This window comes from Anolis carolinensis, chromosome 5, assembly GCF_035594765.1.
Source record: "Anolis carolinensis isolate JA03-04 chromosome 5, rAnoCar3.1.pri, whole genome shotgun sequence".
Lineage (NCBI taxonomy): Eukaryota > Metazoa > Chordata > Lepidosauria > Squamata > Dactyloidae > Anolis > Anolis carolinensis.
The window spans coordinates 103,061,316-103,078,009 of NC_085845.1; the positions used below are offsets into that span (position 1 = coordinate 103,061,316).

General features: G+C 41.4%; 1 protein-coding gene and 1 long non-coding RNA gene across 10 annotated transcripts in view; one reads left to right on the forward strand and one right to left on the reverse strand.

Annotated features, from left to right (window-relative positions):
* The window catches only part of LOC103279664 (uncharacterized), an 87,619-nt gene extending 78,119 nt beyond the window's left edge, over window positions 1-9,500 (forward strand). For all 3 annotated transcript variants that reach the window (XR_010006549.1, XR_010006547.1, XR_010006548.1), the window contains exons 3-4: window positions 4,703-4,788; window positions 9,366-9,500. This is a non-coding gene — a long non-coding RNA (uncharacterized LOC103279664). The remainder of the gene's footprint in view (window positions 1-4,702; window positions 4,789-9,365) is intronic.
* rgs12 (regulator of G protein signaling 12) overlaps window positions 1-16,694 on the reverse strand; it is a 102,987-nt gene that overhangs the window by 37,967 nt on the left and 48,326 nt on the right. For all 7 annotated transcript variants that reach the window (XM_062982053.1, XM_062982052.1, XM_062982056.1 and 4 more), the window contains 4 exons: window positions 9,364-9,533; window positions 8,552-8,644; window positions 6,465-6,608; window positions 3,911-4,090 (listed from right to left, as the gene is read on the reverse strand). In XM_062982053.1, the coding sequence (XP_062838123.1) occupies window positions 3,911-4,090; window positions 6,465-6,608; window positions 8,552-8,644; window positions 9,364-9,533 (587 nt within the window). The remainder of the gene's footprint in view (window positions 1-3,910; window positions 4,091-6,464; window positions 6,609-8,551; window positions 8,645-9,363; window positions 9,534-16,694) is intronic.

Genomic DNA, 16,694 nt, shown 5'->3' on the forward strand with positions numbered 1-16,694 from the left:
TAATATGATATTTTAAACAGCTTGGTCCCAGGGAATATAGTACTTTATAGGTAATAACCAGAACTGGAGCTAGCGAAGGTATTTTAACAAGGGGGTCACATGTTCTCTTATATTGGTTCCAATGAACAACAAAGGCATCATCTACATTGCTATATAACACTGTTTGAACTGCATTATATAGTCAGTGTAGGCTCATATAACTAAGATTGAACTACAGTAGAGTTTTGGTTATGTGAGATAAAGGGGCAGGCCCGATCTCAGATAACCGAACTGCTTGGAAAACAGGGGGCCCCTATTATCCCTCCCGGCAATCTGGTTTAGGGAAGCGCCCCATGATCGCTGCTGCCTAGCAACGTTCGCGAGGTGCTTCCCAAGGGGCGAGGGCTCGCCGAGGGACGTCCCTCGGTGAGCCCTCGGCCCTTGGGAAGCACCCCACGAGCGTTGCTGCCTAGCAGCGATTGAGGGCGCTTCCTCCTCCCTCTCCTTCTCTCGAGCTCCCTTCCTTGGACTGCCCCAGGAAGGAACTCAAGAGAAGGAGAGGGAGAGGGAGGGGTACCCCTGGCAGTGCCTCGAATAATACGAAGTCTCGGATAACTTGAACTCGGTTAATCGGAACTCTACTGTATGTAGGCTCATATAATAAAGGCTGAACAGAGGCGTCAGATCTCAACCCTGTCAAGTCATCCCAATGTTCAGCACAATCCCTGCGTGTCCATTTTCCAGTCTACCAAGGCAACAAACACAGTGTTGTGTAGAAGTGGCCCCATATAATTCAGTTCTAAGCAGATAATATAAGATTATAAATATAATATCTAAAATTACTGTGGTATAATAATACAGAACAATGTAATCTCTAAAATCAGGACAGTAAATAAAGAGCAACACTCTGAAAACAGGGGAATTCCAGAAAGGAAACAACCAGGGCCAGCTAACACCTCACAACAAAGGTTTCCTCCAGGCAGCAAGCAGCCAGGCTTTGAAGATGCAAGGCCATTAAATGCTAATCAAGGTTACTAATTCAACCTGGCCAACGAAGAATTCCACAAGGTAGAAAGCAGCCAGGATTGCAAGTAGCAAGGCTATTCAGTGCTGTTCAACCTGGCCAGCCAAGATTTCCCCTAGATAGAAAACCTTCAGGTTTTGAAGCCACGAGGCTACTCCGTCCCATTCAACCTGTCCAAGGAAGGATACCCTTATATAGAAAGCGGCCAGGCTTTGAAGCAGCAAGGCTATTAAGTGCAAATCAAATTGGCCAAAAAAACCATTCCCCCATAATGCAAGTACCCAGCCTGCCAAGCAGCAAGCCTATTCCATTGTATTCCAGCTCACCAAACAAGGATTTGCATAAGAAGAAAGCAGCCTGCAAGGCTATTCATTGCTATTCCAACTGGTCTACAAATGATTCCCATAAGCCACAGCAATACGTGGCCGGGCACAATTAGTTTGTACATAAAGCTATGAGGTCACTTGCGCTCAACAGGATGGCAACAGGAAATGTCACTTTCAAGTTGAGTAAACATTTATCAGCAGTGGCCAAAGATTCAAACAGTTTATGAATCAAATGTGAGATTAGCAAGGCCAATGACTAAGATGGTATAGGAGGGATCACTTGGAGGACAAAGATGTGTCACACTTTCAAGAAACTTTTTGATTACAGGATGTCACAAAAAAGAATTTAAGTCAGATTATGCTGGTTTGAAAGCCACTTTGACTGTCAAATAAACTTTCAAATATTAGTAGGTTAGTCCTTTTTGGGGAAGATGTAAAAGAAAATGCATGATAGTAGACAATCCTGGTGGAGAGTTAGGTTCTGATCTAAATGTCACGAAAAAACACTTCAACTTATATTTCTAGGAACATTTAGTACAATACTTTCTAGCAGCAGACAAACTTAGGAAAAAATCGTAATACAATGCTTCAGGCTATGAGATGAATTATCATGAGATCTGAGAGGAATACCTGACCTTAAGAATGAGACAGAAAGTCCTCTGATGAAGAAGCATATGCTGGCCCTTGGAAGGATCTAAAGCTAGCAAATCATGGTTTTTTCGGGCCATGGGGAGGGGGGATAGAATAGAATCCTAGAATTGGAAGAGACCACAACGTTTCCACAACATTTATCCAGTCCAACTTCTTCCCACAATCAAAGCAACAAATGGCCATCCATCTAGCTTCTGCTGAAAAACTTCCAGAGAAGGAGATTTCATCACACAGCATATTTCACTGTCAAACAGCAATCACAATCAGGAAGTTGTTCCTAATGTTTAGGTGGAACCTCTTTGCCTCCAGTTTGAATCCATTGCTGTGTCCTAGTCTCTAGAGTAGCAGAAAACAACCCTCTTCAATGTGACCTCCTTTCAAATATTTAGACATGACTATCATGTCCCCTCTCAGTCTTCTTTTATCGAAGCTAAACATATCCCATTCCCTAAGCCACTCCTCATAAGGTTTGGCTTCTTCCAAACCTTTGATCATTTTGGTCATCTTTCTCTGGTTACATTCTAGCTTGTCAATAATGCTTTGGAACTCTGGTGCGAGGAACTGGGCATAGTACTCCAGGTAAGGTCTGACCAAAGTAGAATAGAGCAGGACTATGATTTCCCTTGATCTAGACACTGTACTCCTAATTATGCAGCTTAGAATCACATTGGCCTTTCTAGCTGTTGCATCACACTGTTGAATCATGTTCCACTTATGGCCAACCAAGACTGTTAGATCCCTTTCACATGTACTAGACAGGTGTCACTCATCCAATGTCTGTGTACTTCATGTCTATTGCAATACTTGTTTTCAACTTTTTGTGAGTATGGCATTCCTTTCTAAGTGCTTACCGATTTTGGTCAGGCTAACTGGGCGGTAACTGTTCAGGTTTCAATTTTTCTCCTTCTGAAGATGGGGCAATTGCTGAAACTTCTGTTCTCCAGGAATTTCCAATGACGATTGCTATTAGTTCTGAAATTATTTCTGTCAATTATTTTAATACTCTTGAATCCTGTTTATCTGGCCCCGGAAACTTGAATTCATGGATCTTCCTTTACTGCCTCTTTACCTATTCAATGTTGCATTTCCCCTACTGACACATGTGTGGCTAGTTTTTTAGATTTTGACTTTCAGAATTCCTGATCACTGGACAAACTGGCTAGGACTTCTGGGAGTTGGAGTTCCAAACACATGGAGGGCCAGAAGTTTGAAACCTCTGCTCTATTACAGCCTTTGCCTCATTATCCCCAAGTTAAGCACTCTTAACATTTTGGGGGGACACTGAGACAATGAAGTTGTTGAGCAATTCTATCTTGTCTCTGGTGCACTGTTAGCATATTTTTCACCATCACCTGTGTATAGTGGCCTTATCATTTTTTTGCTCTTCCTTTTGCTACGGACATAACTAATAAAGCCCTTCTTATTGTTTTTAATCTCTTTAGCACACGTGAACTCAATTTGCAGTTTGGTTTTTTAAACTTTATCCCTACATCTGCTGACTATTTGTTTGAATTCCTCTTTGGTGATTTCTCCTTTTTCCATTTCTTGTATACAGTATATACCTTCTAAATCTTAGCTCAATTGAAAGTTCTTTAGACATCCATTCTGGTCTCTTAAGACAGTTCCTCTTTTTGTTTCTCAATGATGAACTTTGCTAACCACAGTTATCAAGCTCAAAGGCAGAGGTCAACTAACCACACAATATGGGCGTAATGCCTAAATAACACATACATGAAAAGGCTGGCCCTTAAGAGCTACAATTGTCCAGAATTTTGCAGAACCAAGATACTGAATATCTTTAATACAGCATGTTAAATCAAAAGACTGTCTGTGAATTCATTGTTTTCTTCAAGTGGAAGTTATCATTCAACAAAATTGTAGTCAATAGTTATGTTTTCAGGAGGTACATGATTGCATTAGAGAGACTAACCTTTTTTGGTGTTGAAGCAGTAGACCACTCAGAACCCAGACTGTGTTTAGAGGTAGGGCTACTGGAAACAAATTGTGGATCAGGTACAGGACGGCCTTCAACTTCTGCTAAAATACATTCTTGGTATACTGGAGATTTCAGAAAACGTGTATAGCTGTCAAACTTCATCAAGTTGAAAATCTGGGATTATGAACACATTAACATTTTAGATAGGAGTGAAATTTTGTTAGTATGATTTTGTTAGTGCATCTCAGATAATTATTTGACTTAATTTTTTAAAAAAACACAAAAAACATAGGTTTTTTGTGAAATACCATCAGAAAAACAGCCCATGCACAAGAAATAAAACTAATATAATTAAAAATTTATCTGAGAAGGTTGAATTCAAATACGACCTCAGCATTTCGAATTAAAACCATTTTTATGCTAAATAATCTTCAAATTCTTTAAATGTGCTCAGCATGGTATCACTCAACTATTTCAATGGGAGACTTAATGCTATTTTTTGAGATTAAAGGTGTTTAACTTTGGCTGAATCTCACCACTTCAAAAGAATGGATACAAAAAATAAAGAATTACAAGTATCCGTGTTATCTATTTCTTGTGGTTTTAATAGTATGGCAAAAAAGCAAAAGCAAGTCCACAGATCTGGTTAGCTCTGTGAGAAGTGAATGCGGTGAGAAAAATCAGGAAATCTTTGGCAGGGAGGGGACTACGTATATAGATATTTGTGACTTGTTTGAGGCTTCCTCCCCCCAACTTTGTCTTACAATTTTCATTTTCTTTGCTTAGGCTGAAGATTTAGCAGATACAGCCTGCTGTTATGTTTGAAGATCCCCTGCTGTTGGCAGAAGTGGACTTGAGCTTTAGCTGCTGGGGTATGTAATTCATCCAGCTGTAAAGATCTAAACTCTACAGCTGGGTATCCAATTGCATTTAAGTTCAACGTGAAGGCTCTGTTCCTCAGAACAAAGGACAAGGCAACAGAAAATTATGAAGGAAGAGAAAAGAACTCAAGGAAGGAGGTAGATTTGTTTGAAGACTCTAACACCAAAAACTGTCCTGGTCAGCTCTGAGAGTGATGACTAGGGATTGCTGGAAGGGCCAATGGTGAAATTGGAGATCAGCAGCTCCCAGCAGCCCCAGCCTAGTGTAGTTATTGCAGAAGAGGAGCCTTCAGCAGTAATAATAAATAAATAATAATAACTCTATATTCTGCCCAGTCTCCCCAGGGGGAGCAGATTCCAACATACAAAGAGGCAAAGATTCAATGTATTAATAAAACAAACATGTACCGACAAAATAATCCAGAATAGTCCCACATATGAAAAGAACATTAGAAGTTAACATCATTAAATTAAACAAAATGTAATCAAACAAAATTATATAATAACATAAAACCTGAAACATCCACATTGATTTATAGAAGCCAACCAAAGTTCACAAAGTAATATGAGTTGATTGTGTGGCTGGTGATGACAGCTGGGCCAACATGTACTAACAGAGCCCAAATACAACAATACTTCCCAACCAGAGCAAGCGGAAGTTAGTACCTTAGGGGAGGCTGATGAAAGGTTAAATGCACTGTCCCTTTTAGAATGCAGACAACAGTGAGCAGGGGCCCGCACGTCTGCACAACTAACAGAAGAACACAGGATAAAAGGCTCTCAAGGCTTTAGTCTTGTCGAGGTTTGTGGTGTGAACCTGGACTTTGATGTTCTTTGGATTATTGGCTTCATTAATTCTAGATTGTATTATTGTATTTTGGTTTCTAGCTTGTACTCCTGACTCTGCTGTTTTCAGACTGTAGGCTTTGTTGAACTTGCACTGGAATTTTATTTTGTGTTTGTTCCCTAATGAACTCTGAAAGTCTTTTGGTGTGACCATGGCAATTTAGATCGAGGACTTAGGCTTTATCTCACTCTTAACAGCTTGTATGTATGCCTCCTAAAATTACTAACATTTTAAAATCCAGAACTGATTATTGGGTAGGACACAGCTCTGGGAAAATGTACTTTGGACATAGCTGCCAAAAGCCATTCTCTATGTACCTCTTCCCTCAGAGTATTGCCATCTGTGAGCCAATACTCTTTCTAGGGCAAAGGTGTCCCAAGAGCCTTGTGCCAGTACTACAAGCAAAATATTTTTTTTATTTATTCTGGCATTTTTACAAATTTAAACATTTTATCAAGATAATTTTAGTCTGTTTTCAATGTTAATTTTTGACCTCTTGTTTTGTATTCATTTTATGCAATACACAACCCTGAAGTACGGTATGATCAAAAGTATTATACAGTTCTCCATTTTGTTTCAAAGTGGACAGCCTGCTGGAAGCAGAGGGTGAAGTACAAAGAGGACCAAATTTCTGCGTGTGGTGCCAAGCACAAGTAGAAGAGTACATGCACATGTACATGTCTAGAGTTATGGTCAGCACCTCACCTTCACTGTTATATCTCATTTTATGAATAAGTCTGACAAAAAGCCAAAGGTGGTCCCCATAAACTCTTTGAAAATCATCTCACATTCATACTACATATTTACATTCAAAAATTACCTGAAGCTGTTGATCTTTAAACATATCTGGGTGCGGTGCATTGAGAACATCATCTGCTAGCTGTGCCTGACTATCAATATTAACGGGGGTTGTTGCTTTGCTACATAAAAACTTATTAAAAATCTCTCGAGCTCTGAAAGAAAGCTGCAAAACACATATTATTATTCACAGTGTAAAACGAGACAAAACGGTAAGTTATTGAGGCTGCAAGATCAAATTAGATATACCTTATGTATGTAAATTTCCTATTTTAATATAAGCAGGAAAGCATCAGGATCACAGTGCAAAGAAGTGTGGAATGGGGGTAACTTTACATGGGTCTAGTAAAACTGCCTCTGGCATTTATAATTACCTTTAGAACAAAGTCAATGATGACTTTTTTTGGAGTAAAACAATGGTTGAAATGGGAGACATTTCACTATTGCTACAGCTGTGGTGGTAGAGAATTTTAAAAATAAACATCATGTACTATGGATGGAGGAAAGAAACCTAGCCACTAAATGCCAAGCTGGCCTCCTCCCATTGGCAGGTAACCCATTTTTATTTTTACATGCTTTAATACAAAAAGTTTTCAAAGAATGGGTTAGGGGGTGCTGCATTGTTTTAAAGTGTAATTATAGATTACACCCAACAATAAGCACGCAGGGACATCCAGTGGCCATTAAAGAAGTCTAATGTGCTGTAAAATCATGGAAGTGTTGTGTCATGCCAAAGCTCAGTCTCCATGTCTGGCAATGAAATGCCGTGGTACAAATGGGCACTAGTACTCTATATTTACTACTATAACCTTTAAATGTAACACTCAAACAGTTTACAATACAGAATTCCATATATTACAAAGACAAATTAAACATCTGCTCTAATATTCTCATCTAAAATCAGCAAAATTGAGTATTAGCCTCCTGGTTCATTTAAACAGCTACATTTACTGTTACATCTTCAGATACTGTGCAAAAATAAGTTATTTCAACAAAAATTTTCTATTATGCATAAATCTATTATTACTACAGTTAAAAAAGAATAGAATATCGGAATTACAATTGTTTGATTGAATGTATATTTATTCTATACTCAGGTGCCAGTCACATCCGTGGAAAGGGGTGGCTTATTTGGTCATCTTTCCTCAGATGTGTCCTTAATGAGGTTTGGAGCCAGTGCAAGAGGGGGAACCTCGAGAAGGATTTGCCCTCATGGCTAGGTTGATAGCATTCCTATCTAAACCGCTGAAACATTACATTTGGAGTCTATGGGATTCCTACCCTTAATAACAAAACAGAGGGCAGAACTTGCTCCTTTGGATAAAGCCTGACAACGGGGAAAATATCCTCTAGTTTTGCTCCACAGGCATCTATTGTAGAGCATAGTGACCATGTTTTTAGGAATTCTTAACTTGTTGGAATGCACAAAGATCTTTGTTGGGTAGAAAGTGAAGGCGCACTTCTTACTGCATTCATATTTCTCATCTTTAGAAGAGTTTCCTTCACAACATGGCAACTGTGCAGAATAAAGGTGGAAGGATTCCTGTTCATCCTGCCCTGATTCCAAACTGCCCTGATTTCCTATCTCTGATGTTTCTCCCCCTCTATATATACATTTCATCCATTTTCCTAGATGTACTCCATTATGTGCCTAATTCATGGAAAGGTCTATTTGGTTTCTTGGTCAGTCTGTTCTGGATGAGGGCAAAGCTAGGAGGATCATTTTACACTACTCCTCTTCTGCCTCCTTCTCTTCTGCTATAAAAGCAGTGGTAGTTAAATGTCAACTTTTCACTTTGCAAATATATTTGTGGTTTGCTAAAAGAAACAAGTATGGTGGGCAGCAAAGAGTATTTTTAGAATATAAAAATCTCACTTAAGGTGAGCAGAATATCATATACTGATTTTCATATACTTGCAATTCCACCTGTCACTCTGCACACTTCAGGTCAAACAAAATAACCCTAAATTGAGAAGAATAAGAATAAGATACCCAATCTATGTACAATACTGAAAAATTCTCCCCACAAAAACAAGAACCTACCCATGTATTTTTAACATAAATATGTGCATATACAGCACACATAACATATCACCACATAGCCTTACCTCTTTTTTGTCATGAGCAGATATGTGGTGAAAATATTCACAGGCTTGCCAAAATAAAATATTTTCTTCACTAAATTCCTTTCGTAGAAACTCCTAGGCGGAAAAAAAAGTCTGAAGTTACATTTTGAAAGTATTCACACCAAGACAGCCAAATAATAATTGCAGCTCTAGGGCCCAAGATAGCCAAATAATAATTGCAGCTCAAGGGCCCTCTGCATTGGTCAGTCTCTCTCTCTAGTTTTAAGAGATTCTTCTCTAGAGGAGAAGAATGTCATATTGGAAGAATGTCAGTTCTAAACATGGTTCAAGAGCACAAACATTTACTAGAATTCTAGAATCAAAGTTGGAAGAAACCACAAGGGCCATACAATCCAACCCCATCCTGACATGTCATATGCAATCAAAGTGTTCTCAACAGATGTCCATTCAGTCTCTGTTTAAAAACCTCCAAAGAAGGAGACTCCATAAAACTTCGAGTCAGCAGCATATTCCACCGTCAAACACTTCTTACCATCAGAACGTTTTCCATAATGTTTAGGTGGAATCCTCATTTTACATGTCTACAGGATATTCCTTACATGTTCATCTTCTTTCAATTTTTGAGCAGATACATGCTGTAATCTATGTCCTACTCATTGAATGGACATATATCAATACTGCTACTCATTTGTTGAAATTATGATAATGTATTTTGGAGTCTCTTGATTTCAATGGAGGAAATTTTGAAATGAGTTGAATTCTCTTGTTGAAATAAAGAGAACTTCCCGGTTAATTTTAGCTGGATGGTGTTAAACCTTTTTTGCATTACTTACAGAGAAATATCGAACCCCAACCGGATCCTGAAGAAGCCGTTCAAATGAAACAGCCCAGCTTGCAACTCTTCTTTCACGATGCCGGCGGCAGCTCTGAACACTTGGGAGGCTGGCATTGCTGCTGAGGCTGTTATCACTGACACAGTCTTTCAAATCAGTGGTATTTAGTTCTGTTGAAGAAAGGAAGAACAAATTAACCCACCAACAGAATTACAAACTTTTCTGGAAAAATATATTTAAAAAACAGAATCATAGAAATACATAAACGTTAGAAAAATGAGTTCCTTTTAAACAGTCTATGGCTGTAATGTAAATTTCAGTACACAATAAAATTTGTCCTTTTATTTAATGTATTGTATGCATGTTTTATATGTTCTTTACAAAGAGCATATATGTGTCAGCCTCAGTCACATATAAATATATCAATATCCATTAATGAAGCTATAGAACGCCAGGATGGATACATACAACTTTAATAAATATTCATTGGTTCATACTGAATGGTTTTTGAATACTAACACACATTGCAATTTCAAATAAAAATTATTAAGAGTTCTAATAGTTTTGAAATCTTATGTGCCCTGTCCTACAATAATTCTGAATAGATTAACATTTCCACCAAGTACAAAACAAATTGCTCCTGCCTTCTCTATATTTTAGCATCTAAAATACAATTGGAATAACAATGTGTGATGCACTTTCAAAAGCCAATAGAATTAATGAGGATAATTTAATAGATGTACATAGTTCAGTTTAAAAGAATTTTGTCCACATATTACACCACATATTTACACCTTTCTTTATAATAGTCACACATAATATTATGCAAGAACTACAAGAGTAAGTAAACTCATATAGGTATCTTTGCTTCTCTATGGATAAACAGACTGAGTATTTTCAGATTTGGGATTGTACTTTGCCAAATTAACAACAGATTAACCTGGGTGATCTATTTGATGACTTTTTGAATTACAAGGTAAGTTTGCCCAAATGCCATCTTTCCAGCATATAAGTGAAAAAAGGGGAAATGCTGAATTAAGCCTCCCTCCTCCAAACTGGCCTACAAACAGACCCTCTTATAATTGTCTCAGTAGCGGTAATGGACCAGAGTCTCAAGACTGTTTGTTTACCTGTAGAGAACATGTTACCTATTCAGCTGAAATTCTCATGCAATTGAAGCTATCATTGCATGCTATGAGTCACTGCTTCTTAAACTGTGGGTCCTGACCTCAAATGGGGTTCCCTTAGCGCCATGTTGGGTTATCAAAAAATTCTGCACTCCATCTAGTGGCTGTTTTAGACATTTACACCAATTTATTAGCAGCAACATGCCGTGTTTACAGTGGACTCTGCAGAAAATGCTTCAACAGTACTTCATAAAAAGGGAAACCAGCCTCTTTAGCAAGTCTTGCAAATGCTGATTTGATATAAGCTAAATATTTGCTTTTTATACCTATTTTACATAACCATGTAACCTTGGTATCCTAAAAATTTCCCCGGCCAAAAAGGGTCCCCGAGTGGAAAGGTTTAAGAAGCCTTGTTATAAGTAACCAACTCACATCGAATTCCATATAGATTGCGTGATAGAATAACGATGTTTAAAGGTTATCTAGTCCAGGGCTTTTAATTTTTCTCCATTTATGGCTCCTTTCCATCCAAGGAACTTTAAAAACCAAACATTAATGATAAAAAACCAGCATTTGCAAGGCTTGCTAAACAGGCTGATATTCTTTTTTTGTGGAGTACAGCTGAAGTATTTTCTGCAGAGTCCACCTTTTACTGTTGTCAATTTTTGTGACCCTGTTTGGGGTTCGGGCCCACAGTTTAAGAAGCCCTGATTTAATCCAGCTTACTATCACTGATAAAGCATTTAAAACCATTTTCCCTTTTCGCTAATTCAGTCACTCCACTGGTTGCCAATTAGTTTTTGGGCGAAGTACTGTACAAAGTCTTGGTTGTGACCTTTAAAGTCCTATATGGTTTGGGTCAAGTTTACCTACAAGATCACCTTCTCCTGTAGAATCTGTCTCTTAGGACACTTAGGTCCTCTGAGGGACGCTTCCTCCAACCAGTCAGAACCTGAATGGAGACCGTCACCCAGAGGACCTTTTCATTGGCTACCCCATGATGTGGAACAACTAGCCAGAAGAGCTCTGACAGCTAAATCAGTTGTCAGAATTGAATACATAGTTCAAAACCTTTCTCTTTCAGTAGGCCTATGTGATGTCTCAGGGACCTTTGGCCCATGACCCCGCAACCATCATAGATCAAACTGAAGAGGATTTGGGCTTTTTTCCATCTCAGCAAGATTCTGCTCCTTTCCAGATGTCCCCTGTTGACATTTTCGTGCCAGAGCCAATTAGGGACGCCCTTGAAACAGAGCCTGTTTCTCCAGAAAGCTTGGTGTTTGATAGGAAGGCTTTTCTCAAAACACATAGCTCCCAAAAGCAGTTTTTAAGGTGAAGCGCGAGATTAGCGGAGAGAGACGATTGTGACTAAACCGTTTCCCTTGGGAAGTTTTGGGGAGGCAGGCATCTGGTACGATGTTGAAACAGCTCCATTCTCTGGGAAGATTTGGGGAGTCAAACACCTGCTTGGGGGGAGCTCTTAAACTTCCATAAAAGTTCTGCACTGATCTTTCCCTATTGCGGTGTCAACGTGACTATTCATAGAAGAACATTGTCTCTTGTTCCTGAGCTTCCAAGCGGCCCTCTGGTGCGCTTACTCACGAGTAGACTGGGAATTGCGTTCCATTCCTTGCCAAGTTTGGACTGCGTTTCAGATCCACCACGAAATACCTTGCCTAGCCTTGAATCCTTGTTCTGGACTTTACTTCAAGAATCTCCCTGTGAAACCTTGCTCTTTCCCCACTCAAACTTCCAAAGAGTTTGAGTGTGTTTCGGTTATTTGGATTATAGACTTTGGACTCTAATACTGGACATATAACTTCATTTTATTGGACTAATTTTGATCTTCTCTAGAAGGTCAACTGCTGGACTATATATTCTGCTTATTTTTGTTTAGAACTTTTATTGCTTTAATAAAGATATTAGATTGTTTATTGGCCTCTGTGTTGGTTTCCAGTGTTCGCGCTGCTTAGGGGTGTTACAGCCTACACAATCAATTTTAACTTGTGAATTTTAAACTGCATTTTACCTGTATTTGTTATATGTATTTTAATAGTGCTTTGTTCTACCTTGCTGTTTTGACTACGCTGCATCCTGTCACGACCCAGGCGGCAGAGGCACCAATAACCATACACAGAGGCCAGAATCTAACTAATATCTTTATTGAAGGAATATATATAAAGTTAATAAAAACAAGTATAGAAAATAGTCCAGAATTAGACCCTTCAGGAAAGGTCAGAATTAGTCCCAAAAAGCAATGTCCAATAAGAAATATTAAGGTCCAAAGTTGTAATCCAATAACCGAAACACTCACTTTGCCAAGCAAAGTGAGGGGAGATGACAAGGTCCGTTAGTCCATAAAACTTGAGCGTGGCTAGGAAATAACTTGATACTTGAAACAAGGCTTGAACGTGGAACAAGGTAACTAAGAACAAGAACAAGGTCCGTGGAATAACTTGGTAAAATCCGTGAAACAAGGCAAGGATTAGTCCTGGGAAACAAGGCAAAGTCCGTAGGTAAACAAAGGCTGGGAAGCAAGGCGAAGGCTGGAAAGCAAGGCAAGGCTTGAGCTGAAGCGAGGCTTGAATCGGAGCGCGCTGTCCAGACACAACTCGCTCCGTAGGCTGACGAATTGACTCCGCGAAGTTGCTACGCGGGCAAAACACCTATATAGAGTCCAACTTTCTCACCAAAGCGGTTCTCTGGGAATCAGAAACGAAAGCTAAACTCTGAGACCAGATGTTAAACTCCTTAAAGATTCTCACGAGAACCAATGTTAATTGGGTACATTCTTAGCTGCTATCCTCGCACTCCTGCGCGCAGCTGAATCCAAACTTCTCTGTTGTTTACAAAACTCCCGGCGCAAGAACACGGGAGAAGTAGGCTCTGGGGTTGTTTGACATACTTCTGGGGCACAACTTTCTTGCAGGTGCAAGGTTTCCAGATCTGCCTGGGAAGGATCTGGCTGAGAGGAATCCAGTTCAGACTGGGAAGGTAAAAAACCCAAGTTTTCATCTTCATCAGGGATTACAATGTCCTGAGCAGGACTACAAGGCCCATGGTTCATCACACTATCCCCCTCCTCAGGGCCCCTCCCAAACTGGGGTCCTCTCCCCGAGGTGCGAGGTCGCGGTTTGGTGGGATAGGTCAGATGGAAGCGACGGGTTAGATCAGGAGCATGGACTGTGGAGGCGTCTTCCCAAGAGCGTTCCTCAGGGCCAAAACCCACCCAGTCAATGAGATATTGTAGGCGGCGGCGATGAAAGCGAGAATCCAAAATGTCCTCAACCTCGAACTCCTCCTCCCCATTCATCAAAACAGGAGGGGGGGCCGGTTGGTCTGTATCTGGACGCACACCATCCGCCGGAAGGAGCAGGGAACGGTGAAACACTGGGTGAATGCGCATTGAACGCGGAAGTTGGAGTTTGAAAGTCACGGGGTTTAATTGCGCCACCACTGGATAGGGGCCAATGAAGCGGGCATCTAACTTCCGGCATGGGCGGTGGGAGGGCAGAAAGCGAGTGGACAGAAAAACCCGATCTCCTACCTTGATTTCGGGGCCCGGCTGGCGGTGTTTGTCAGCGTGGCGTTTATAGTCCTCCTTGGCTTGGTCCAGTTGCTGGAGCAAAAGTTGTTGCACCGCTGTGAGTTCCTGCAGCCAATCCTCTGCTGCGGGAACTTCTGAAGTTTCAATGACAGGGGGAAAGAAACGTGGATGGAAACCGTAGTTTGCAAAGAACGGCGTTTCTTTTGTAGAAGCTTGAACTCCATTATTGTAGGCAAACTCAGACAGTGGTAACAGAGAAGCCCAATTGTCCTGTTGGTAGTTTACATAACAGCGAAGATACTGCTCCAAAGTGGCATTGGTGCGCTCCGTTTGCCCATCTGTTTGGGGATGATGAGCTGAAGATAAGCGAGAGTCTATGCCCAGTAGTTTTTGTAGTGCCTTCCAAAAACGAGAGGTGAATTGAGATCCACGGTCTGTGACTAAACTCTTGGGCAATCCATGTAGTCTGAAAACATGCTGAAGAAATAGATCCGCAGTTTCTTTGGCCGTGGGGAGGCCTTCGCAGGGAATGAAATGGGCTAACTTGGTGAATAGGTCCACCACCACTAAGATCGTGGTGAATCCACAGGAAGGTGGTAGGTCAGTGATGAAATCCGCGGAAATTATTTCCCATGGGCGAGATGGGGTAGGAAGGGGGTGCAAAAGCCCTGAGGGCTTCTCCCTTCGTATCTTGGAGCGCTGGCATACTGGGCAGGTGTTGACATATTTTTCCACATCCTTGCGGATCTTGGGCCACCAGAAATCCCTTAGGATCAGATGCATGGTTTTAAATAGTCCGAAATGCCCTGCTGGTTTGCAGTCATGACACAGACGAAGCGCTTTTTCCCTGCCCGGTCCGGGTGGGATATAAACATGATTTCTATAGCAGAGCAGCCCATCTTTAAGCGAAAAGGGAAAATGCAGACCTTGGCGAAGTTGGTCCTGCGCCCAGGCATCTGCTTGCTGACTAGCCCTGATTTCTTGAGCACAGATGGGTCCTGGAGTAGGGGAAGTCGAACCAATGGGGCTGGAATTGGTGTTCCCCACTGTGAGCGTGGCAAAGTTCTCAGGTTGTAGCAGTTGGGATTCAAAGGTCTCCTTGCGTCCTGCAGCGTATTCCGGTTTACGTGACAGGGCGTCTGCTTGCTTGGTTTGAGCTGGGGTCACATAATGGATCTGGAAGTTGAAACGTTCAAAGAATAAAGCCCAACGTTGCTGCCTCTGATTTAGTTTGCGGGCAGTTCTTAGATGTTCTAGATTACGATGATCAGTGTGGACTTCAATGGGGAATTTGGCCCCTTCTAGCCAATGTCTCCAAGTTTCAAAGGCTGCCTTTATGGCCAGTAGTTCTTTTTCCCAAATGGTGTAATTCCTCTCTGGTGTGGTTAGTTGACGAGAATAAAAGGCACAGGGATGGAGGTGATCTCCCACCGGTTGTAAGAGTACAGCCCCAATAGCCACATCAGAGGCGTCCGCTTGCACCACAAAAGGGGTTCCAGGATTTGGGTGCTGTAGAATTGGCTGGGAGGTGAATAGTTTCTTCAGTTGCTGGAACCCTTTCTCTGCTTGATCAGTCCAGCGGAAAGGCTGCTTTCCACGGATGCAGCTAGTGATGGGGTCGGACCAGCGGGCAAAATCTGGAATGAACTTGCGGTAGTAGTTCGCGAACCCCAAGAAACGCTGCACCTCTTTCTTGTTAGTTGGCGCCCGCCATTCCAATACTGCTGAAACTTTGGCTGGATCCATGGAAAGCCCTAGAGGCGAGATGCGGTAGCCAAGGAAATCTACCTCTTGTAGATCAAAAGCGCATTTTTCTAGCTTGGCATAAAGTCCATGATCCCGCAGTCGTTGCAACACCATTTTGACGTGGTTCTCATGTTCTGATTGTGATCTGGAAAACACCAAAAAATCGTCCAGGTAGATTATCAAGAATCTGTCTAGATAGTCCTGAAAATATCGTTGACAAAATGCTGGAACGTTGCGGGAGCTCCGCATAAACCGAAATTCATAACTCGGGACTCGAATAATCCGAATTTAGTCTGGAAGGCGGTCTTCCACTCGTCCCCTTCTCTGATGCGAACTAGATTATAAGCCCCCCGAAGATCCAGCTTGGTGTAGACCTTGGCTCCTCGAAGTCGGTCCAGTAGATCCGAGATTAAGGGCAGGGGATAGCTGTTCCGCTTGGTGATATTGTTCAATGCTCTGTAGTCCACCACCAAGCGTAATTCCCCTGACTTCTTCTTCACAAACATCACTGGGGAGGCGGCTGGGGATTGAGAGGGTCTGATGAACCCCTTGCGAAGGTTTGTCTCTAAGAATTCCCTGAGAGCTTCTTGCTCTGGTTCAGTCAGGGAGTAGAGATGCCCTCGCGGGATCGGGGCCCCCTCCACCAAGTCAATGGCACAGTCATAAGGTCTATGTGGGGGTAATTTTTCGGCTTCTTTCTCATTGAATACATCCCAATACTCGGAGTACTTCTTTGGCAAGGTGATGATGGGCTCGGAGTCTGTGGCATGGCATACCTTGGCTACGAGGCAATGGTTTTGGCAGTACGGTGAAGCAAACTGCAGTTCTCTGTTGGACCAGGAGATGCTAGGGTCGTGGAGTGTCAGCCATGGAATTCCCAAAATCACAGGGAAATGGGGAACTTCGGTAAC